The 26,276-nt window shown below is 35.1% G+C and overlaps 3 protein-coding genes and 2 long non-coding RNA genes across 5 annotated transcripts; 3 read left to right on the forward strand and 2 right to left on the reverse strand.

The window, feature by feature from the left end:
* Positions 1-442: 442 nt before the first annotated feature.
* On the forward strand, positions 443-14,339 carry LOC109156802. The gene is made up of 4 exons (XR_002050115.1): positions 443-454; positions 6,230-6,231; positions 13,101-13,107; positions 14,230-14,339. It is a non-coding gene; the product is annotated as an uncharacterized LOC109156802 (long non-coding RNA).
* On the forward strand, positions 10,345-11,979 carry LOC109156785 (protein NDH-DEPENDENT CYCLIC ELECTRON FLOW 5). The gene is made up of 3 exons (XM_019304630.1): positions 10,345-11,011; positions 11,124-11,582; positions 11,702-11,979. Exons 1-3 carry the CDS (start codon positions 10,487-10,489, stop codon positions 11,894-11,896), a joined length of 1,179 nt encoding a protein of 392 aa, XP_019160175.1. The 5' UTR covers positions 10,345-10,486; the 3' UTR covers positions 11,897-11,979.
* LOC109156793 (PHD finger protein ING2) lies at positions 12,103-15,775 on the reverse strand. Its single transcript, XM_019304643.1, has 7 exons — positions 15,580-15,775; positions 15,405-15,476; positions 15,022-15,215; positions 13,988-14,051; positions 13,445-13,701; positions 13,270-13,308; positions 12,103-12,638 (listed from the first exon to the last, which is right to left on the reverse strand). Exons 1-7 carry the CDS (start codon positions 15,623-15,625, stop codon positions 12,534-12,536), a joined length of 777 nt encoding a protein of 258 aa, XP_019160188.1. The 5' UTR covers positions 15,626-15,775; the 3' UTR covers positions 12,103-12,533.
* A 5,037-nt stretch (positions 15,776-20,812) lies between these two features.
* Positions 20,813-21,215, forward strand: LOC109156319. Its single transcript, XR_002049999.1, has 2 exons — positions 20,813-20,849; positions 21,066-21,215. It is a non-coding gene; the product is annotated as an uncharacterized LOC109156319 (long non-coding RNA).
* A 267-nt stretch (positions 21,216-21,482) lies between these two features.
* On the reverse strand, positions 21,483-24,349 carry LOC109156168. Its single transcript, XM_019304038.1, has 3 exons — positions 22,355-24,349; positions 22,177-22,278; positions 21,483-21,969 (listed from the first exon to the last, which is right to left on the reverse strand). Exons 1-3 carry the CDS (start codon positions 24,347-24,349, stop codon positions 21,883-21,885), a joined length of 2,184 nt encoding a protein of 727 aa, XP_019159583.1. The 3' UTR covers positions 21,483-21,882.
* Between the last annotated feature and the right edge of the window lie 1,927 nt (positions 24,350-26,276).

Consider the following 26,276-nt stretch of genomic DNA (forward strand, 5'->3'; position numbering starts at 1 on the left):
ACAAAAGAATATCGGAAAGTCAAAAGACCAAATACCGAGTCAAAAGAATCACGGGGAACAAATCCCCAACCAACCACACATCGTACCCCACGGGTAGGCCCCTACCCACGGTTCCGCCCGCGGGTACATACCCACAAGGCTCTTGTACCCCGCGGGTGGGCGACGGGTGGACGCCTACCCGCCGTTCTGCCCGCGGGTACGTATACCTGCACAAAATAATCCCTTCGGGGATTTTCAACTCCAAGCTCAAATTCAAGTCCAAAACATGCCAAATCTCACCAAATAGAACAAAATCACTTGAATCAAAGGAATAGCCAAGCAATGGCATACATGAACCCTAATAACAAGCTCTAGATATGCATCTTCACAAGACAATGCATCAACACTCACATTTCATAGCAAAATCACATGTAGAATCCAAGAAATCATCATATAGGAAAGCAAAATAGATTTTGTAGAGCATGGGTTACCTCTTGAAGACAAAAATCTTCTCTTAACACCTCACCAAGCTCCTAACAACAAGAACACACCAAAAGATCATAAAGATTCTATCTTTAATAAAAAAAAAAAAAAAAAAAAAAAAAAAAAAAAAAAAAAAAAAAAAACACCTTAGAAAGCACTAAAAACACAAGATGAACATGGATCTTACCCTCCTATATGCCCAAATGTATGAAAGGTAGAATCTTGGAGACAACTCTTGAAGTTTTGACAAAGCTTCAACTTGGCTTGGAAGAAAAGCTATCTACCTTTTTAGAGAGAAGGTAGAGCTAGAATTTTGGAAAGTGTAAGGAGAGAAATGAGGGTGTTCTACTAGGTTAGCTTACAATACTAATACAAGGTGAAAAGTCAAGAATACCCTTACTAACATGAAGAGGTGTAAGGGAACAAGGGAACTCCTTACAAAGCTTAAGGTACAACCTTGACTTTGGGGTTGACTAGTCAATTACTAGTCCCCGACTATTGAATTTTCAGGATTTTAGGAATTAAATTACCAATTGAAATAGGATTAATTATTTAATTAATCACTTAATCGAATTTGGATTTCGGGGTGTCACAAGAGTATTAGGTCGGCTAAACGCCGTGCCCGGATAGGTTCATTCACACTATGGTGAAGCTCCTACCTCGTCCATTTAAAGAGAAAGAGTGAGTCATTGCGACTCTAAGAAAGAAAGAAGTGAGTCATTGCGACTCTAAGAAAAGCAAGAAAGAAAGCAAGTCATTTATGACTCAATGAGACCTCCACAGAAAGTATTCAATTTTACAAACGAGTGTATCAGTATACTTATAGTATTGCACGAGATTGCATTTGAGTATAATTATAGTTTTGCACGAGATTGCATTTGAGTATAGTATTGCACGAGATTGCATTTGAGTAGAGTATTGCATGAGATTGCATAATGAGAATGATGAATCAAGATTGTATATCTAGCATGATTGTTTTAGTTACACTTTGAAGTATTGTATAACCTGATTGCATGATGAAAACTTGAAAGCATGAGGACAACTTTCGTTTGGTTTATTAGTATGAAATTACTTGTAAGCATGAGTTCATTTTGTTAATGTTGTTGTGATGTTTATGTGTTGGAATATCTATGTCGTTGAGTCATTTGTATTAAAGCATGCTTGTTAATATTATAGGTTGTAAGCATATATAATGTCTGAAATGTATCTAAATTGCTTTTGTGATGAGATTGTTGATTATGAATGTGATCAAATGATTTTTCCAAAGTATATTGTATAGTAGTTTACAGGGTTGAGTGTGATTATACTTAGCTTCGTGCTAATGGGGGTGATGGAATTAATTAAATCGGGGGTCCGACTTAATTAACCCGAATAAGAATACGAATAATGGATAAGTAATACAGACGATATAGCAAAGGCCGTTGGCTAGCTCCGTGACCTAGTCTGGTGCACAGACATTGTGCACTAGAGGGATTTCTTCTCCACCTACAACAATTTTGAGCAATCCAACACTCCAAATCCTCAACAACACAATCATAGATCAACAATAGATCACTACTAGCTCAACAACATCAACAATCTAGCATTTCTAAGCATTTTCACTAACATTTTGACTTCACAGAGTCATAAAGAAAGAGGTGGGAGTCCATGGGTTATACCTTTATTGTCTCTTCTTCTTGTTGGGATTCCTCCTTCTTCCCAAGTCAGCCATTACCCTCTTCACCATCGATACACCTCAAACAAGCCACACAACAACCTTAAGGACTAGATTCTCAGAGATGAAGGCTAGGAGAGGAAGTTAAAAGAGAGGAAGATGAATGGATGAGATTGGCCTAGAAAACTTACTGTGTTTTCTTTGGTTTTCTTGCAGAGCTCTTGGTGGGGAAGACAAGGATGGAATCAAGAGGCAATGTCTGATAACTATTCATTTTATAGTGGCTCTAAACCATAGGAGAATCAACAATGATTGGTGGAGGGAAAACTGGTAATTTGGTGGGAGTTCTAAAAATATCAGACAAGGGTGGAGTCTAAGGGTTCACCAAGCTTCATGGACCAAAGTCTAGAATTATGATTTCAAATAGTTTGGGGGTCAAAATACATTTTTCCAAAAATACTTTCTAGACCACCACTTAGTTTAGGTTTATCATATTTCTCCCGGTTTCACTCAGATTGACTTTTGGATAAAAAACGTGGTACGCAATGTACCCGAGAATTCAGGATTTTAGAATTAAAATAAGTCCTGGTGTTGAATTCATTTAAAATATAACTCAAAATAATTTATTCAAACACCGTTTTTATCACAAAAATTTTGGTAGAATGAAAAATAGCTATTTTGGAATTTCTTAAAACTGAATTTTTAAAATTAAATTTTGGGTTGTCACAGATAAGCACTACTGTTATGTACATAGCCAATAAAGATACAGTCCACCGTCTTATGACCTATCTTTACTTTCTTAGGTGTTGGCATCAAAACTTTAGCAAGACACCCACACACTTTAGGTACTGGTAGGAAGTTTTCCTACCGTTTCACAGCTCATAAGGAGTCTTATCGAGCTTCTTACGGGGTACCTTATTTAAAAGGTAATTACTTGTCAAAATCACCTCACCCCACATACCTTGAGGTAGGCTCGAACTTATAAGCATCGCATTCATCATATCTTTCAATGTACGATTCTTTCGTTCGGCAACACCGTTCGATTGAAGTGCGTAAGGTGTCGTACGCTCGTGTATGATACCTACACTAACACATAAGTCATCAATCAGTGCTTTGTACTCACCACCTCTATCGCTTCTAACCTTCTTAATCCTCCGATTAAGTTGGTTTTCAACTTCATTCTTATAAAGAACGAATTTATCAACGGCTTCATATTTTCTCTTAAGCAAATACACATAGCAGTATCGAGTGTTATCGTCGATAAACGTGATAAAATACTTATTACCACCTCTCGTTTGTATCGATCTAAAATCGCACAAATCACTATGGATTTATTCTAGTGGTTCACTCTGCCTTTCAACCGATTTGAAAGGTGTTCTCGTTAGTTTTGCCTCAGCACAAATTTCACACTTGTTATTTGTGTTAATTTGAAAGTTAGGAATATGGTGCATGCTAATTAATCTACGTATAGAATTAAAATTAACATGACCTAGTCTACCATGCCACAAATTGGAAGACTCAAGCAAGTAAATATAATTAACTTTGCTTTTATTGATAACAGGAATTACACTGAGCTTAAAAAGCCCATCAGTTACATATCATTTACCAACAAACATTTCTAACTTAGACAAAACAACCTTGTCTGACTCGAACACCATGCAGAACCCATGCTTGTTCACCAGCGAGCCAGACACAAGATTCTTCCTCAGCAGAGAACATACAACACATTGTTCAACGTCAGTTCCTTCCCGAAAGTCATCTTCAGAACCACTTTGCCCGAGCCTTCCATAACAGACTGAGCAGAGTTTCCCATCCACACCTTTTCACTCTCAACGGTCTCAAAGGTGTTGAACATCTCTCAGTTGTAACATAAATGCCTGGTTGCACTGGTATCGATGAACCACTCGCATGGGTTAGAACCCACGAGGTTCACCTCAGTCACTATAGCCGAAAGGCTAATCTCGACCTCCTTCTGACTGCTTTCTCCAACAATACAAACAACACACAACCTAAGAAAAGATCTCAGAGATTGAAATCTAGGGTGGAAATCTTAAGGAAAAAGAGATGAAGGGATGAGATGAAACCTTACTGCCTTTGCTTTCTTTCTTTTACCGAGCTCAGAAAAATGGAGAGGCAAAAGAAGAGGATCAGGAGAAGCAAGATGAGATGGTTCTATTTATATGGGTGCAAAACCCTAGGTAGATCACCAATGATTGGTTGATGACAAAATAGTAATTTGGTTGAGTTCTACAAAATATCAGGCAAGCTTGTGGTCTATCTTACAACATGGACCATAGTCTAGGAATGAGATTTTAAATAGTTTGGGGTCAAAATACATTTTTCCAAAAATACTTTCTAGACAACCATTTAGTTTAGGTTTCTCAGATTTCTCCCGATTTCACTCAGACTGACTTTCGGATCAAAAACTAGGTACGCAATGTACCCGAAGATTTAAGTTTTTTAGATTTAAAATAAGTCCCGATGTTGAATTTATTTAAAAGTGGTTCAAAATAATTTATTCAAACACCGATTTTATCGCAAAAAAATTTGGAGTTGCTCTACTATTGAGGTTGCTCTAACGGTGTTGCTTTTACAATTGTCGTTGAATATTATGCCCACTAAATTTCCGATCCATTGGAAACTAGTGGCAGTTGCAAACCACCACTAAATATTACGATGGTTAACAAACCACCACTAAATAGTAGAGTGGTAGCAGTTGTGATTTAGCAACATTTTTTGTAGCCATTTTTTAAAATCACTGCGGAACGACACTGGTATAGACAACATTTTTATAAACATCTAGCAGTTGTCTAAAACCATTCTCAATGTACTCAAAAAACTTCTCTTTGCATCATATAAAGAACAATTCAATTCATTGATATCTAGAAGCATTTTTGCAAACAAACATATAGGAGGTCATTAAAACTTGTATCACTCCAACTATATTTTCCTTTCAAGCTATATTTTTTCACCTTGTAAATGTACTACATCTAGAATATAAAGGTTTCTCTATCTCTCCAATTAATTTATTGAATTTGTTGAGATCCTTAGCGTATTTATTATATATATGTAATATGTACCATATCTATAGGCTCTTCATCAAAAAAATAATAATAATAATAATAATAATAATAATAATTGCTCTCCTTGCCTAACTTGATCATTATCATCCATTTGAGTTACGTGGACTTCTCCGCATGCCATATCCATGAGACATATGTACAATCTATACCATTATTACAATACAAGTGCGCCATTATGGTATCAAAATATTGCTTTCTTAGATTACCACATATTATACACGGACATGATATTGATTAGGATCCACAACATTTTGTATTGCAAATTGCAAGAAACATTTACTCCAACCTCATATTCATAAGATAATATATCTCTTGACATCCCTTCTTTGTCCATTTTTATACTGATTAACATTCACCAAATATTTTCTATACCAAGAAAATCATCAATCAATATCCACTATTACAAAGTTTGTGTACTTGTGCAACTATTAACATTCATAAGCCAATAACTTAGCCAAGTCAGATCATTCAATCTTGTTAATGCATTTCAAATTACTAATTAAGTACATTGCATATATACACAATTTTAATGGTACTCATAATTATATTAATTAAGTCCTCATGTAGTCATGTCATCAAATATTAATGAACATCATGAACACATAGCTACCTAGATAACCTACATCCATGAACATATAATCCATATTAAGATAGATAAAGAACCACAAAATGGTATTGGAGTTGGATCAACCAATAATCATCAGAAATAGAAACAGAGTTTTAACACATCTTCCTGGTAGATTGATATTTAGTAGGGATTAATCAAATTATGAATTTAGGGATTAATGAAATTATAAATTTAGGGATTAATGGAATTAGGAATTGATGGATTTAATTAATTTGGGTGGTCTGAATTATTAAACCCGATAAATGAAGGAAATAATAATTGTATAATAAAACGGTTAACATAACAAGAAAACGATTGATACAGGTCTCGGAGACCAAATATTGTATTGATTCGTAGTTGCAAAGCTATTACAAAGGAAGTGTAATGCTATTGCAAGAATTGTTTAGACAAGAGAATGTGTAGATGTCTTAATGAGACAAAATCAACACTTTTATACCCAAAAGAATCCCGTAACCGTCCCCCGCCCCCCCAAAAGAGGAGGGACTATTACAACCGCCCTTGACCGCGTCCAGGTTTGGCCAAGCCCCAGGCCAAGACGGCAATTTATATCGTGCACCAGGGCGCGCATTGCATTGTGCGCCCTGATGCAAAACGACGTCGTTTTACATAACTATATAAAAAAATACACATAATTGTATAAACAAATACACATAATTGTATAAACAAACACACATAACTGTATAAAAAATACACATAATTGTATAAACAAATACACATAATCACGTCAATTCCCTTTCGCGCCTCCCAAAACGACGTCGTTTTGGGAGGCGCGGGGCGCAGAGTGCTGTGCGCGCCGTGGTGCAGGGTATAACGATTGGGCCAAGACCACTGACAGGGCTTGGCCGGGGCTTGGGTCGAGGCCCCATGGGCTAGGCCATAGCCCAAGCGACCCGGGTCAAGCACGGGGCTCGACCTCGAGGCCTCGGGTCTTCCGCACTCCACATCTCCGGGTCGGTTTCTCCATTTTTAATATGTCCATAAGGAATTTAGGGTTATGGTTTAAGATTTTGAATAATAAAAGAAGGAATAAGGGTCATATAGGCCATAGAACTACACACAATAATGCAATTAGGCCACCGAACCTTAAAAAAACAACAATTGAGTCCCTAAACTAACCAATTTCTTGCAATTAGTCCAATTTACAGGGCTTTCATGTTACTAACAGGTCACTACATATTTAAAATATTTTTTAAAAATAATTATTTTAAAAAAAAATCGTCTCTACCGGAGACGAATAAACTTTCTTCATCTCCGGCCATGAAGACGAAGAGACCTTCGTCTTCGGCCAGAGACGAAAAGGTTTCAATTCTTCGTCTCTGGGCGAAGATGAAGAAACTTTCTTTGTCTCCGGGGAGACGGTTTTTTTTTTTTTTTTAAAGGAGTGGGTGCCAAATTTTAATCCTAAGATGGTCAGAACTGAGAAATTGCTAGCGTGGGTTCGCCTTCTGTCATTACCAATTGAGTACTTGGTAAGTTTGCACGCATCTGTGTTGAGATTGATATTACTAAACCGCTGTTGTCCAAATTTAAATCTGGAAGATATGGTTTGTCCGGTGGAGTACCAAGGTTTGCACTTGGTGTGCTTTAAATGTGATGTTTATGGCCACAAAAAAAGAACAATGTGGACAAGAAAGCAAGATGCATGCAGCAACAGAGACCAGTAAAGATGGTGATGCTATATGATCTTTGAAACTGAAGGGGAACATACGCACGAACCAGCTAGCTCTCATCAAGAAGGATAACCCCCCGACGAATCCAACAAAGATAAATACGGATGTTAGATGATAGTTAAGCGAAAGGCAATCGTTATGTCATGGAACCGTGTTCATCATTCATGGTGAACACGGTTCTAACGGTGTTAGTACACGGTTATCTTTTTTTTTTTTTCTTTTTCTTTTTTTTTTTTTTAATTAATTGTGTGACTTTTCTTCTTCATTTTCACATTTTGCGGTTTCACTTTAATTTGAGGTGACCAATGATTTCGGACATTCATAAATTATGAATTCATGCCTGCACATTCACTTTGGAACCATGTCTACACATTCCCGTCCGAAATCACGGACATTCATAAATTATGAATCCATGCCTGCACATTCACTTTGGAACCATGCCTACACATTTACTTTGGAACCATGAGATTATGAATTTTCTGTTATAAGATTATGAATTTTCAGTTATGAGATTATGAATTTTCTGTTATGAGATTATGAACTTTCTGTTATGAGATTATGAATTTTCTGTTATGAAATTATGAATTTTCTGTTATGAGATTATGAATCTACATTACATTGATAACCTCATAACAGAAAATTCATAATCTCATAACAGAAAATTCATAATTTAATAAATATTTTACTTTTATGAGATTATGAATTTTCATTACATTCATAATCTCATAACAGAAAATTAATAATTTGATCAAACGGGTGCCGTTAACTCCACATCCGCGATTTTTTTTTTTTTGCATAAAAATAACGGTCGTTTGGACTTGTATTCACCATTCACGGTGAACACGTTTCCAGGCATAATTTGCGAGCGACAGGAGCGTAGACCCCCAAGGAAACCAGAAGTGAAAAGTAATCAAGAAAGACGGCCTCCAACCGATAAAATACACGGGTTGGCAAATCATACCATTTACAATAATCAACTGTTTAACTCTCGCTTTGGGCGATATGGATGAAGATATGCACGAGGGGGAGGCAGCCTATCCTGCTAGCTAGGTCCCAGAGGCAACAAGAAATGGCACCACTCATGGTGTCACCAAAGACACATCCTATCAAAGATGAGCCACCAGCAAACTGCTTAACCTAAGGAACTCCAGATTCCATGGATGCCACAACCTTCAAGCTTGAGAGGCAGAGGTAGCAGAAGTAGCACCCCAAAGAGGGCAGCGCAGCTGCTGAGTTCGACCATCAGGTGGTTCGGGGCTCTGCTAGGTGGGGCAATACATATAAATATAAGAAAATTTGTACTTATCTATGTATGTGTGCCTTAACAAAGGAGGGAAAAAGTAATATGCTAAAAAAAGATAAAACACCGAAATGAGCAAACTTGACAAATTACACAATGTTGTGTGAATCATAACAAAAAATACATTTTTAATATACTAAAAGTACATTATTCGTTTACTAAATGTACGTTATATAAAATAATATATTTTCAGTACTCAAATAATGTACATTTTTAATATACAAAAAGTATATTATTTGTGTACTGAATGTACATACAGTTGTGTGGACCATGATTGAGCAAACTAGCAAGACAACAACAACGTTAGAGAGCAACAAAAAGCAAAATAAAACATCTATTAGACATCCATGAAATGCAAAACACATGCATGAAAGGTGGGATCACAAGAACTGAAAAAGGTCAAGATTAATTCTTTATACAACATTTAGTCACCTTTGGATGGCAAACAACCTTAGAAGTTTCTATAAAAGAAAAAAGAAACAAAGTCTTTGAAAACATTAGGTAACAATCCTTAAAATAACCATTGTACGTCATCATAAACACGTAAACAAAATTTGCATGATATGATTTAATAACAAATTAAAACTTTTATGTTTTACAATTCATGAGACATAACAACAAAAACATACTTGAGAGAGTTAATTAAATTAGTAAGCCCAACAAACAACATTAGATGATTAGAGGGGCATGCACCGCGCTTCAAAACGACGTCGTTTTGTTTAATAAAAAGAAACGGCACCCGTTTTGTACCGTTCCGCAAAAAGTAACTCTACTATTCAGTTTCATTTTGTATATACTGCAGTTTCAGTTCAACACAACTACATTTTCATTCCACATTTATACACTCAAATCAATAATCTTGATGAAATTCATAAGAGTGAATTATCGAGTAATAATAATAACTTATATTTAATATTTAATGTAAAAAATCTCCTCCGAAATGAATTTAATCCAATCAAATTCAAATAATTCAAAAGTTGAGTCCAGCTAAAACTAAGCTAGACCTAACAAGTAGATTATCACATTATGGCCGATATAATTAGGCTTGTGTAATAATGGCATTGCCCTATCATCTCAAGCAATCATTATACCGTGGAGGCGTGGACTATGGTCCACCACTAACATCAAGTTCATTTTTAGTATATTGAAAATTTTCATTTTTAATACATTAAATGTTCATTTTAAGTATATTACCTAAAAGTAAACTTTCAGTATATTAAAATAAAATAAATTTTTAATATAATAAAAATAAACATTTATCAGTGATCCACATTACAATGTAAAACATGGTGCATTGTATAATTTGCCTACCGCAAGAAAATTAAAATATCATGATTATAAGATTGGGGACCACAATCCTAACCAAAAAAAAAAAAAAAAAAAAAAAATCAGAACCTGTCAAAATTTCAGATAAAGAGCATTGGATGCATAATCCAAAAACTTTCAACCACGGCCAACCAAATTAAAACTACTCCTGCCTCAGTTTATCCATACACACATCTTAAAAGTATTGAAAAAAATGAATCTTGCACAGATGTTTAAACTGCATGCATATTTATCACTAATTTTATCGTGTTTGAATGAAAGAAAAATTAAAGTAAATGGAGTTGAAAATCATGGTATGTGTAGTATAAAACAAATCAACCAGCCTTTATCTTCTTTAATTTCTCTACCTTTTGAATTGGTTTCATGGCCACCATCTACAATTCTCCCTTCCCTCACTGCACCATCATATCTGCTCCATCATCTACCACAAGAAGACCAGTGAATAAAACTGATATCTCATTGCTGCCAGTTTCTCATTTTACAAGAAGAGATTTCCCAAGGACAAGAGTGGCTGTTTCATTCCCTGCTGGTAATTTAACTAATGCAGATTACTTGGAAACAGAATTCAGTGGGCATGAACATGGAGTCACCTTCACTCAGATAAGCGACAGCTGTGTGGTGCGGATGGCGTTAGAGAGTGGAAGTGTGGCCAATATTCTGCTCCCAAGTGGTTTGATCACTTCATACAAAGCTGAAATGTGGCATGGGGGTGTTTTGGAGATTTTGCATACCTCTGTGTCACAAGGGGAGGAGGAAGATGGCAGTGCTGTGATTCAAGGAGGAGTATCCGTAGCCGTTGATTGCAGCAATGATCAAGGGCTCTCATGGTCTCCAAAAACTTGGGCTTTTCACCAACTTAAAGGAAGTCCTAAAGAAGACTTCATTCAGGTCCAATATAATATAATTTCTTTGCAAATTTTGTAGTATTCACTGTCTTTGAAGTAAATGGCACACCATTTTTAAGCTTCGGGATCCTTAAAGAGTGTTTAAAAAGTTGCAGGTAGAGCTGATCAGCAAGAACACAGAGGCAAATGTTGAAATCAAGCATATTGTTACTCTGAAACAATATTGTCTAAAGTCGGAGATACACATTTTCAATCACAACACTTCACCTCTCAGAATGTCGGGATCAGTTCTTGGCCACCTGACAGTAAGTACACCAGAAGCAACCTATGCTGTGGGACTGGAACACTCTGATTTCATCAATCGACCTCCATTCTCAACTGGGACTGGAATCATTCCACCGGGTTTTGGAAAAAGAAAGAATCAGACTTCCAGCAACTTCTGGGATCCTGCAGGAATTTTTTCTAGATCACATACAAGAAATGCAGAGGAAAAAGCTGAGGGAGAATCAGAAGATGAGATAGAGGGTGAAGAAACAGATAACTACAAGTGCTTGACAGATGAAATGAGCAAAATTTACAGACATGCTCCTAGAAACATTACAATCATTGATAGGGTATGTTATCCTGATTTATTAGTAAAAATAGTAACATGCATTTCCCCAAGTATATGTTATTCCTTAAACTGATAAACACAGTCTCAAATTATTATTATTATTTTTTTTTTTTTGTTCAGGGTAGGAGAAACTCAGTGATAGTGGGAAGGGAGGGGTTCAAAGAAGTATACATACTCAGTCCAGGTTCAAAACATGAATCGTACGGGAAATATGCTTACATTTGCATAGGACAAGCTGCTGTGCTGGAACCAATCATCGTGGAATCTCAAGGTGAATGGAGAGGAGTGCATCGTTTACACAATCCAAATACCTGATGTCCTGATCCACCCACCATTTCTTTACGCTGTATATGTTCTCAGAATAACACGTGAAATCCACTAGTCTGGTTCTAAATTTAGATCCAAGCTGTTCACTTTCAATAGATAAAACCTTTCATTCTTATTGTTCACCTTCAAACCTGATGCTTGACAGGGAATAGCAGAAGTTGTTTGCATTTGCAGTAAAGTTTACTAATAGCATATTTAAAAGCAAACACATATCTGGTTGAAATATATGAATCTCCAAACACATCGTGTATCATCAAAAGATTTGTTTACTCAAGCAGGCTGTCAATATACAGAAAGAAAGCAGTCTACTTTACAATTGTTAAATCTAAAGACTGACTGCATCTCTTGGGGATTTATATAAACTATGAGACGACGTGAAAACTAATTAAGCTCCTTTCCCAAACTCTATCTTGCAGTCCCCAGCTAAAGTGTTTATAGCACAAATTGCTCCCTTCCAAAATTTGTTTTCCATTTCTTCACCTGCCATTATACAATATGCAGCTATTGTTTGAGAGCAGCTCAGGCATAAATACACAAGAGTTCCATAATTAAAATAATCCTTTCCCAACTGTGCTCCAGTCCAAAAACATTAGAGCACCATGCACAAGAACAGCAGCATGTCTGATCAGTGTGGTAACTGTCTGCAGGTTGGACAGTACCACTTGCCTTTAAATCTAGTCTCAGGCGTGAGCCCAACACATGCATAATGGAACCATTCACCTCCTTGGCACTGCCAATCAAAAACTAAGGTTAGGTCTCATGACACAAGATCATATACACCAGTATTAATTACATATCACTAGTAACATGTACAAGTCTGAACCATAAAGCGTTCTAACTGAAAACAGAATTATTTACTCATGCTAAATATAATATCTACAATCTGTAACATTCTAGGCATATTCTTTCTGTGTATCATACTAACAAAATCGATCGTGTTAATCTTCTGGAAACTATAGAGGTACTTTATCTCATGAAAACCCCCAACCATACATTCAAATTGTTAAGCTTCTGTGGAGGCAAGAAAGAAACTGTAGTAAAGCATAGTTGTATTAACAAACAGATAATAAGTAACAGAGATTAAAAGAAAGCCACCCAGGGTGGGTCTTGTTCCTGATCAGGTATAAAAGAACATCTGCAGATTACATACATACCATGCATATTCTGTTCAGTCAAGAGATATGACCAATAGCATTACAGTATCAATCAAAAGCATTGGAAAGAACAAAAGTTTAAGGAGTACAAAGCATTAGCCTTTTTCATGTATACCAATAGAACTCCATAACAAACAATGATGTGAGTCAATTTCTAACCAAGTAAAAGAATAATAAAGCAAATAAACACTGCAAAACAAGGCTTACATTTTCATTGTCACAAGCAATCATATCGCCAAAGGATACCTGAAAGATCCACCATGTATCAAAACTTATTTTCTTCTTTCAATATTAGATATATAAACTATTCCGAGATTTGAAGTGTGGCATAAGTGTAAAGAAAATAAGTAACAATTTTGTAATTAGTGATCAGAAATCAAACCTGATGACAGACACAGTAAGTGGGTTCATTTGGATCAATGGGTTGATCAATATCAACTGGAGAAGAGAAATCCTTTTTGAGGCCTCCTGGAGGTGGCATAAGCTCAAAGTCTCTGTCACGCTCGCGGTCCCAATCCCTGTCCCTATATTCAAGCCTCTTTGATTGAGGTGTTCCATATATAGGTTTGCGCTTTTCAGTTTTGAGGACCAAAGGTAATGGAGGAAGGACCGCAGGTTCATCAGCTGGTAATTTTCCCTCTGCAATATCATAGCACAGAAAGAATGATGACAAGTGAGGTTTCACTTTAAGAGGTTAATATGACATGGAATATTTCAAACTGTATATCTATGATGATTAAGCAAACTATCCATTACTGTTCTATTCCATAAAGCAAGGCTTAGCAATCGACGAATTTTTTTATTTTCGTTTTGGTGGTATCCAGAATAGGCATTTCATTGAACACACATATACTTTCTCTCATGTCATTAGTTTTCAAGAAATAGAGCTCATTTTGCAGTAAGACACTACAAGCATGTGGCCCACCTTGCTTCAGATCTTCTACGAAGTTGTTAAGATCTTCATCTAGGCGTTTTATGTGGCTATCTATCTGAAAAAAAAGTTTCCAAGAAATAGAAATATTGAGTCTAACAGTCAGAAATTAAATATGACAGTAAAAGACCTGATAAATTGAACTGCTGCATTGACATTTATCAGAGAAAACACATATTTTTACAACCTTTATGCAATTTCTGCTAAAAGATGATGTGACAACAAAATAATAAAAGACGCTTCAGCCAAAGGCCTTGTGGTCGAGCAGCATAGCTGTGGCCCCTCAAATGAGAGGTCTCAGGTTCGAACCCCAGTGTGAGGGCTTTGACTCTTTGTGCTTCAGTAGGTTGAGAAAGTATGTATGAACAGATACTACATCGTAATAGAGTCAATAGGATTCAAAAAATAAAATAAAAATAAAAGACGCTTCAAAAACTGTATATCTATGATGATTAAGCAAACTATCCATTATCTGTAAGGAAATGACATTTTGAAAATAAACATGAACCCATAATTCCAAGAAGAAAGCTAATTGTGCAGTTTAGAGAAACCAGCTGCAATGGAGAAATTACTATGGCAACAATCAAGTTTCAGATTCATGTTTTTTAAATTTCACTGAAGCAATTTTGCTTACTTCTTCCAGGCTACTTTGTTAATGGTAGTTTATAAGGGTTTCTACTGGAGGGCACTATTGTGGCAAGGCAGCAACTTGACCATGGTTTCAGTTGTCATAACAAAAAACAAAATGTGAGAAAGAAAAAAGCCAACTACATAGTTTGTCTCAGAAGCGTACATAAACAAAACAATGCCCTCTAAGTCAAAGTTTAAGAGCTTCTTTCTCTTTTATTCTGTTTACTAACAATAACAGATAACTAATGTTCCCCTATGCCCTCCAAGCATATAGAGATTAGAATATGAAACCCCCATAAAGAAAGACAACAATGGCCCACATACAAAGTTACTTCAACCAATAAAATAAATAGCAATGCATGCTTAAGAATTCAGAAATAGAACAACAAAGTTCTTACAAGGTCATGAGCTTGTCTTGCAAGCAAAACTTTCTCTGTGCAGAGGCTTAGTGCATTGTTCTGATTTGCCTCAATCTCCTTCCTCAACTTCTCAAAGGCTTCATCGTCCTCATAATTACTTTTCCTCGACCCATGAGTCTGAGAAGCTAATCCAACACAATAATTCGTCTGCTGCCTACTGTGGTTTATCATGGCTTCATTTCCATTTCATGTAAGCAGTTATACACTCATTAGAGTTAACTAATATAAAGCGTAACATTATCCTAAAATCCAACTTAAACTCAACAGTGTCAGTCAAGCTCAGTATGCAAGAAAAATAAAGAATTCACAAAAAAATGAAACGCAGATATATGTATAGGCATAGAGAAAGAGAAAGGAGAAACCTTGGGACCGCTCATCGAGTTCTCTAATAGTGTTGAGAAGTCTCTGAAGCTCAGCGGGCAATGTGTTTGAATCTAATTGCACAAATTGAGAAAGTCAATACCACATATAATCGAAAAAATAAATAAAATCAATAAATTTTTTAATCCCCGGAGGATAGCTAAAAATTGTGCTTACACTCCAAATAATCGTCGACAAAAACGCCAGTTCTAGCAATCGCCATGATTTTTCGTCGGATGATTCGAATTGATTGATCGTTGTTTCTCTAGGGTTTCCTCGACAAAACGGGAGGGAAAGAGAAGTTTGGGAATATACAGCGATACGACGACGTATGATGAAATGGTTCTTTGTATTCTCGTTATCAGTTTCTCGCTTCACAATTCCCTCGTAGAAGTTTAGAACGTGAGATCAACTTCAATTTTAAAATGAAATTAAAAATAACAAACAAAAAGTTACTATTATTAATTAACTAGTATTTAAACCCGTGCGATGCACGAAAAAATAATATAATGAGAACATACCCATAGACTATAATAAAATGATAATAATGTTTATCAAATTCATTTATAAATTACTAAATACTTCTTCATATATAATAGAGTTAATTACCAAAATGGTCCCTTAACTATAGCGAATTACCAATTTGGTCCTTGACTATTTTTTTTAACCAATTAAGTCCCTCAACTTTAAAAATTTTAACCAATTTGGTCCTCCGTTAGTTTGACCGTTAGTCAACCGTTAACTTGGGATCAAATTGGTAATTTTGTTATAGTCAATGGACCATTTTGGTAATTAACTTTAGGGGTGGGCAATTCGGTTTAGTTTTCTCGAATCGAACCGTACCGAACCGAACCGAAGTAATATACCGAACAACCAAACGATATTGGATTCTTGTATACCGAACGGTTCGATAAAAAACCCGATCCGATCCGATCCGAATTGTTCGGTAAAAAATTGAACTTAATCAAATACCGTTTTAATTTTTTTTAAAAAAATATAATAATAATAATAATAATAATAATAATAATAATAATAATAATAATAATAATAATAATAATAATAAATTAATTAATTAATAAATAAATAAATAAATAATCCAAGTCACTTGCTGCTTGCTCTGCCGTTCAGCTCATATTCTCACGGGTATCTCTCGTAAATGTTTTATTTGATTTCTTTATGGTTTGTTATAAAAAGTTCTATATTATGTGTTATGATGTTTACATAGTCGATATCCAAAGTCTAATATATAAAAAAAATAGCAATTCAAAGTTCAAACGGTATTCGGTTCGGTTCAGTTTTTACCGAACAACTCAGTTCGGTTCGAGTTTTTACCGAACCGTTCGGTATATAAGAATCTATTACCGTTCGGTTGTTCGGTATATTACCGAATCTAACTAGTTTGGTACGGTTCGGTTCGAGAAAATTGAACCGAATTGCCGACCCTTAAAGTTAATTACCAAAATGGTCTCTTGACTATAGCGAATTACCAATTTGGTCCCAAGTTAACTGTTGACTAACGGTCAAACAAACAATGACCAAATTGGTTAAGATTTTTAAAGTTGAGGGAAAGAATTGGTCAAAAAAAATAGTCAAGGACCAAATTGGTAATTTCGCTATAGTCAACAGACCATTTCGGTAATTAACTCTATATAATATTTGTAGTTGAGGAACCAGACTCGGCATCTTCTTCGCATATAAGTATTTCGAGACCATATGGACTACTAACTTTATAAACAACAGCATACAGTTGTCCATGGCAAATTATATCGTGCACCGCGCGTCAAAACGACGTCGTTTTATTTAATGAAAAGAAACGCCATCTGTTTCGCGTTGTTCTGCGCTATTCCGCAAAAAGTAACTCTGTTATTCAGTTTCATTTTGTATACACTGTAATTTCATTTCGATATAACTACAGTCTCATTTCAATATAACTACAGTTTCATTCGATATTATAACACCCAAATATGTGAAAATGTTATTTAATTTTATTTTATATACACCATAGTTTCATTAAAACACAACTACATGATCATTTCGATATAACTACAGCTTCATTACACAATATACACTCAAAAATGTGAAATGTTATTCAGTTTCATTTCAACACACCTACAGTTTCATTTCAATTCAATTGCAGTTTAAATTTATAATATAAAAATAATATGTGAGGCAGTGTCAGTTTAGATACACTATAGTTTCATTTCAACACAACTGCAGTTTCACTTCAATTGAATTGTAGTTTAAGTTGATAATATATAAAATAATACGTGAGACAGTATCGGTTTAGATACACTGTAGTGTCAGTTGATAATTAATATACCAAATATGTGTGCTCCGTTAATTGTAACGGCGCCGTTTTGACCGCGGTCCACGATATAACGACTGGTTGTCCATGAACAAAAACTGATTTCTTTAGAAGCAAGCCAACATTTTATAGTGTTTGACTTTGACTTTTATTAATTGTCATTGCATAATATAACATCAAAGGGAATTGTGTTCTTGTGAATTTCAATGACAATCTTGGATCTAAAGGAATCATTGACAGCCCAGCAATCAAAACCTTTGTTCTAGCATTATGTCCAGCTAAAATTGTAGCTTCAACAACATGCTCTCCCAACTTAGAAATAATCAATCGAGTTCCATTTATAAATTATTAAATACTTCCTTGTATACAACATTTGTAGTTGACGAATCAAACTATGAATCTTCTTTGCATACAAGTACTTTCAGACCTCATGGAATATTTACTCTATAAAAAGTAACACATAGTTGCCCATGTACAAAACCATTTTTTTTTTAAAGGAAGCCAACATTTGATAGTGTTTGATTTTTTTATTTTTTATTTGGAAAGGATAGTGTTTGACTTTTATTAATTGTCATTGCAAAAGATAACATTAATGGGAACTGTCTTATTGTGATTTAAATGGCAATCTTGGATCTAAAGGCGTCAATGACAATTTAGGAATCAAAATCTTTGTTCCAGCATTATGTCCAGCTAAAATTGTAGTTTCAACAACATGATGCAAGGTATTGTACTATAAACAACATTATCTACACCAGGACTATGTGGTCTATGGTACCCGGGTTGGACTTCCATTTGGAAGGTTGTAAGTTCGAGTCTCAGTGGAGGCGTTATTAGCTCTTTGTGTTTCAGTAGGTTGTTAAAGTATATGCACAGATACTACAATGTAATAGAGTTAGTAGCATTCAAAAACAACATTATCTAGAAAAAATATATATATAAAAACTCAAATAAATGAATATTGATTAGTAATAATAAATTCTACACAATCAAAAATAGAATATACTTACCCTTTCTCAAAATACAAAGTGGCTTACTAAATGAAACCTTAAAAACTCCTACCGATATTTACTTTTTAATTTGTGATGCTTGATCATTTCTTTTTTTTTTTTTAATGAGAAATTCCATTGCATAAAACTTTATCAATATTTTCTATATTAAAAAAAAGGTTAGCCAAAAAATAAAGATTAAATAATCATAAACATAGATTAAATAAAAATAATATTTTGTAACTTTTAAGTCTTTATGTTTTTATTCTGAATTATAATTTATTACTTAATATCCATGTATTTATTTGAACACATCTTAAAATATTCTAACTAAATATTCATTACTTCAATGAATACAAAAAAAAAAAAAAAAAAAAAAAAAAAAAAAAAAAAAAAGCAACACAATTATTTAAATAATTATTAAAAATTACACAACAAATGTAATATCAATAAAATTAGATAAAATATAAATATTAGGACTATGTGGTCTAATGGTACCCGGGTTGGATTTCCATTTGGAAGGTTGTGAGTTCAAGCCTCAGTGGAGGTGTTATTGGCATTCAATGTATATGAACATCTACAACATTGTAATAGAGCTAGTAGCAGTCACAAAAAAGATAAAATATAAATTTTTCAAAGAATAAAATAAAAGTAAAAAATTAACATTAATTTCTTAAACTAATTTTATAACACATATTTAAATGGTACTGACTCTACTTTCTCAACCTAATGAAACACATAGAGAGGCTCCCAGATGGGAGAGGTCACTACATGCCATTTGACCACAATGTGCTTGGCGCAAGTGTTCTCATATGATCCTAAATATATATATATATATATATATATATATATATATATATATATATATATATATATATATGTGTGTGTGTGTGTGTGTGTGTGTGTGTGTGTGTGTGTGTGTGTGTGTGTGTGTGTGTGTGTGTGTGTGTGTGTGTGTGTGTTAAAGTTTCAGAACGGGTGAATGCTTCCCGTGCGGGTGATTAATGTGCGCGAGTTTTGTACTTAATGTGTGTGAGTCTTGTGCTTAATGTGCGTGAATTTTGTACTTAATGTGCGTGGGTGTGTAATGTTTAATGTGCATGAGTTTTGTACTTAATGTGCGTGAGTGTTGTGCGTAATGTGTGTGATGTTTGTGCTTAATGTGCGTGAGTGTGTACTTAATGTGAGTTGTTGTTGAAACTTTAAAGTACATGAGTTTTATGCTTAATGTGCGTGAGTTCTTAATATGCGTGAGTCGTGTGCTTAAGGTGCGTGAGTTTTGTACTTAATGTACGTGAGTGTGTACTTAATGTGAGTTGTTTTTAAAACTTAAGGTGCATGCATGTGTTCTTGTGATTAACATGCGTGACGCTTGTGCTTAATATTCGTTAGACTTGTACTTAACATGTGTGAGACTTGTGTTTAACATGCATGAGGTTTGTGTGCTTAATGTGCGTGTGTTGTGTACTTTAAGTGCGTCAGATTAATGCTTAACGTGCGTCCACCCGCACAACCGCACAGGAAGCCTCAAATGCACCTGACCCCTTCCATATATATATATATATATATATATATATATATATATATATATATATATATATATATATATATATATATATATATATATATATATATATATATATATAGTTAATACCCAAAATGGTCCTCTGACTATTAGCTAATACTTAATTTTGTCCCAAAGTATTAAAAGTACCCGATTTAGTCCTCTTACTTTTAAAACGGTACCCAATGTGATCTTTCGTTACAATTGCCATCTATTAACCGTTATGTTGAAGGGCATATTTATCTTTTAATAAATCAACCACGTTTCCTCTTCCTAAAATGAAGCTGCATAGACCTTTAAAACCCTTATCCTCCACATCGCACAGACTAAGCCCTATCCTCCCCATCGCATAGACTAAACCCTTATCCCCCCATAGAGCCGTGAATTGATTTGCAGAAGACGGAGCAATTTGTTGCTGAAATGTCTCTGCCAAGGAGGAAGCAAAACACAGAGATTTCTTCATCATCTTCTGGGTCAGTGAAGCAAAGAATATATTTTGGAGAAGTGATTCCAATTCTCCATTGTAATTGCGGTAATGAGTTAACCCTTCAAACCTCCTGGTCGAAGATTTTGGAACTGTGTTTGTATCAATGTAAGCACATTAGCATTATTTTTGAAATTTTTGACGTTTGGAAGGAGATTTGGTTCACAAACCCTGTGTTGGTTCAGCAGATTTGGAAGCAAATTTTTGTCATGTTCATTTTTTTTTTGTTTTTTGTTTTTGTTTTGTTTTGTTGTTGTTGTTTTTATTTATTTACTAATTAATGTAGAGCTGTTGACAAATTTGTATTTTCATACATTAATACAGGGCATGCACTCATGTGGTTTTTTTGATTGGTTTGATCCTGCAATGTGTTCACGGTTAAAGAAGATCATTCCCGGATTGTTGAAGAGGGTGAACCGAGATGAGGAAGAAATTAAGAGGCTCAAAGCATTATTACAAAGTGTAAATGGTCCAAAGAAACATTGCAAATGCAAATGGCTCAAAACATTGTTCTTAGGAGCAATAGGAGTAGTAATAGGAGTTGTAATGATTTATGGCTTGGCAAAGAAATGTGAAAAACCTAGTGATCTTTATAGGTTGCCATGAACTTATGTAATTACTCCATATTTTGTATTTTCATTGCTCACTATATAATTTAACTTCTATTCCATATTTCGTATTTAAATTGGTCATAATAAAGAGATTGAATAAATTGGGCAAAAAAGAGATTCCATTCATTGGTGTTTTCTAACACTGGCAACAAAAAACCATGGCAACAAAAAATAATTTCATGCTAAAGTTGCCAACCAGTTTGATGTTTTCTAACACTGGCAACAAAAAACCATGGCAACAGTTTGTTTTTTTTTTTCCTCTCTACTACTGTCAACAAAAAACAAAACCTTCTAAAAGTAACCACGGCAACATTCTAAAACAAATCAGTATAACAAAAACAATCCAGATCCAGATTACATTCAATTTCAATAGGTTCACTGAAATTCCCTTTAAATTTGCTCTTGAACCCCATGGTAGACCTTGTTTTTTATTTTCTTGTAGGTGCTTGCTTTGTCTTCACCTATTTTGTCTTCACTTGTTTTCTCAACCCAAGAGTCTTCTGTTTTTTGGCAGTCGGGAGAGGAGGTTGTTAAATTGGCAGTTCTTGATTATTCACCACCTCATGTCCTTCTTCAACATGTAATAAGCACATTAAATGTATGTAAAACACTACTACCTGCAAAGTGTAAAACAAGTTGTCACAAGAATGTAGGTAAAACACCACTACCTCATATCCTACTTCATGTTCATCATCTTCTGGGAAAAATGACATATGTAGGCTAGGCACCACCTCATGTCATCCTTCAACCTGTTACAAACACATTAACCTATAACATGCTCAAATTTTAAAACAAACTGTCACAATAACCCAAGCTACAAGTACCTCATGTGCTGGATTTTCAGGAAGATATTCTGGAATCTCTGATGCAGTTTCTGGATTAGGCTGGGATGGTGCTTCCATTGCAGGCTGTGATGATGGGGTTGGCTAAAAGAAAAAATTTAAGCAATTAGATAGGTATAGAAAAAATTTCAGCAATAAATTAGATGGCTAAAATGATTACCCGATTGCCATTCAGAGGACATTTTCTGCTGTTATGGCCTTTTTGTTTACACTTGGTGCAATGCAAAGTCACATGTGTCCTTGATAAATGAACCCCATCTGTTGTAAGCTGATTTGCACCTTTTGGTTTTTGTTTAATCTCATCTGCTCCCTTTTTCCTTAGTTTTTTAGGCCTTCCAGCTCTTGCAGTGTAGATAGGTGGTAGTGGTGCCACTAATTGTGTTTCAGGCCATCCATTGGGACCAGCCATTGGATGTATGCATCTTCCATAAACTGCCAAGTATGTTTCCTTCTTGTAACATACATTAACATAGTCAATAGGGCTTTGTTTTTTCATCCATATGGCAGCAATAGCATGTTTGCAAGGAATTCCAGTGAGATCCCACTTCCTGCAAGAACACATTCTTCTTTCCAAATTTACTTTCTCATGTTCATCTGTATACATCCCCTTCACTTCAAGTAACATTAAGTCACACTGAATAGGCATATATCCCCCAACACCTTTCTCAATTTCAACTAATTTTCTAAATATATTTGGGCAAATTGGCCCTTTCCACTTCAATGCTTCTTCCCTTTTCTCAAATAACCTTGTCATTAATAATTCCCTCAAGCTTTCAAGACAGTTTAGTAAAGGATTTTCCCTTGCATCTAGTATCATTGCATTAAAGCATTCAGATACATTATTCACCAACATATCACACAAAGCATGCTCATTGAAATGTGATCTTGACCATTCAGGGTGTTTGTCTGTTAGCCATTCAAATGCAGCAATATCCATTCTTTCCAGATTTCTCATAGCTGTAGTATACTGGTTTATTGTTGTAGCCCTAGCAGCAGTCCACATTGTATCTTTAATAGCTTTCCCATTAAAACCAGCAGCATTCATATTTGCACACAAATGTCTGACACAAAATCTATGGCTGGAATTTGGGAAAACTTCATGAAATGCAGGAACTAATCCTTTTTGTTTGTCAGAAACAAAGGTCAGGTAATGCTCACCAACTTTAGTAATCTCCAAGTCATTTTTTAGTAATCGCAAAAACCAAATCCAAGAGTCTTTATTCTCTCCCTCAACAATTGCATAAGCAATTGGAAAAATACCATCATTAGGATCTAATGTTGTTGCAGTGAGCAACTGTCCCCCATACTTGGACTTAAGATGGCAGCCATCAACTCCTATAATCTTCCTACAATGCTTAAATCCCTGTTTGCATGCATCCCAACATATATACGACCTAATAAACCTCTCTTTTCCTTCATCTTCAACCAGATTACTCGATTTGACTATAGAAGTTGTGTTTGGGTTAGTTCTTTGTATCTCAAGGTAGTAGCCCCAAAACTTGTTGAAATAATCTTCAAGGTCTCCTTTAATTGCATCCCTAGCAAGCTTCATGGCCTTTATTCCTTGCCTCTTGGTTACAGTGAAATGCTCATCACTAGCCACTTTGGCCCTAAACTCCTTGGTTGTCCATGTAGAATGGCCTTTTATTTCATTCTTCCACCTTTTGGCCAACGTAGTTGCCTTTACCATTTTGTTTTGTTTCACCCAAGGACACTCAACATGGGAATTATTAAAGGTTGTAATCCTCCAAGTATTAGAATGAGGGTCTAACCTAAGAGTGATTGTCCAAGGACATCCATTTTGTTTGCAATTGACTACACACCTAACATTATCATTTTTGCAGAATTTTAAATCCTTCCCAGCCTTAAAAGCATAATTTAGTATGGCCTGTTTAAAATCAGCTTTAGAAGCAAATTGTAAACCAATACTAAATTCAGGGTATTCCATGTCAGTACTAGCCCTAAACTGTGGCAATTTCTCTACTACCCCTTCTTCATCACTACCATATGGTGTCCCTTCATCAGAAAATTGAACCTCTTTGTCAATATTTGGCCTTGCAACTTGTTTTTCTTCCACACCTTTACAACTTGCAAATAAACCATCAAACTCCACAGTTGGATCAACTGATTTGGCAAATTCAATGTCATCAAGCATATCTCTATTGCACCCATCATCACCTTCTTCATTGTAATCAATATTACAATCATACAACACATCCTCACTAACCTCATCTTCATTTACTGCATCCAATTCACCCAAACCAACCCATAACTCAACTTCTCTTGCCTTACCTTCAAAATCTATTAAATCCCAAGCCTCTACATATGAAATCAGCTTAGTCAATTTATCTCCATCCAATGCATATATATTGCAATCCTCAATGTTGTACCCTAAGTCATTAAGTAGATCCTTAACAACCATAAAACCCCATTCATCTACTTCAACATTGTCAAAGTAATCTGTGTACCCTCCCACATAGGTAGTAGGCTCACAATGGCTTAACTTTCCCCATGTCTAATCTTAACTGCAAATACTTCATCTGATTGTCCTGATTTCAGTAGTTAAACAAAAAAATAAATAAATAAACAGAGAAGCATAGGTTATACAGCAGCAGTAGTTAAATGCACATCAAAGCTGGAAGTATGTACATCAAAGCTGTACCTAATAAAACATAAATAAAGTAGTACATATTCATCAATCAAGATTAGTGGATGATACATAAATATAGTCTGAAATATTCACAGTGGATTGTTGGATGATATAAGTTTTTATTTTCCTATTGAGAAAACAGTGTAGATATCTTGCTTGCCTTTAGGAATTATGGTGAACAGGCAGGCAGCAGGTGCCATGAGCCAACCCACCAATGAGGATTACTGAACTAATGGTAAAGTAATGTAACAACTCAATTAAATATGTGGTCCCCAACAAGAATTAAATATACAGGCTCCCTAATAAAGACAACAAAATGCACATGGCAGTGTTCATATAGCAGCAGTTCGAGGATGCATTAAACAAAGAATCCACACAACATACACTAAAGCAATGAATAAAGGAATAAAGCTGGAAATTATATAGCAGCAATTCGAGGCACATGGTCCCTACCATTAACACATTACTCAATTCAACTACAAACACTTACAGGAAATCACATACAATGGACCCTACACTGCCATTCGAGTACTATACATACCAAAAATGTCAAATTTAAACTGACTTTGGGCCAAAAAAAAAAGTGAAACATTCAAAAAGCAAGGTCATGAATCACATACCGTAAATGGGGATTTCACTAATTCCAAGCCTTCTACTATACCCCATTCTTGAAGCAAAATCAGCAAACCCTAGCTAATCTTCTTCCCACTTCGAGTTGAATTCCAGTTTAAGCTTCGATTTCAACCATTTTCATACTTGAGTTGAATTCCAGTTTAAGCGAGAGAGATGGTTAGCCCTTTTGGAGTCGTGAAAGAGATGTTCAGTTTGTGTGCCCTTTTGGAGTCGCAACAGAGATTCAATTTGTGTGCCCTTTTGGAGTCGCGACAAAGACCAACAGAAGCAACGGGTTTGACCTCAGCTCATAATGACGTTTATGCCCTCAATATAACGGTGGCTAAACGGGAATTCTAACGTAGAACCAAATTGAGTGCAATTTTAAAAGTAAGAGGACTAAATCGGGTAATTTTAATACTTCGGGACAAAATTAAGTATTAACTAATAGTCAGAGGACCATTTTAGGTATTAACTATATATATATATATATATATATATATATATATATATATATGTATGTATTTCTTTTAACTAAACCAGCCAAGTAGCCCAATAAAATCAGTATCACACATATACAACCCAAAACACTAAGCCCAAATATACAGTCCATACCCGACCCAAACACTACCCATATAAAAACCAAACCCACACGTCTAACTCAAATTCGGCAAATTATGTGGGCCATAATAAAAAGTACATTTTTAATATACTAAATGTACATTATTTTTGTACTGAATGTACATTATACAATATAATGTACACTCAGAACAAAAATAATGTACATCACCTGAATACAATGTACATTATTTTTATACTG

The sequence above is a fragment of the Ipomoea nil genome, unplaced genomic scaffold (assembly GCF_001879475.1).
Source record: "Ipomoea nil cultivar Tokyo-kokei standard unplaced genomic scaffold, Asagao_1.1 scaffold0276, whole genome shotgun sequence".
NCBI classification, from domain to species: Eukaryota; Viridiplantae; Streptophyta; class Magnoliopsida; order Solanales; family Convolvulaceae; genus Ipomoea; species Ipomoea nil.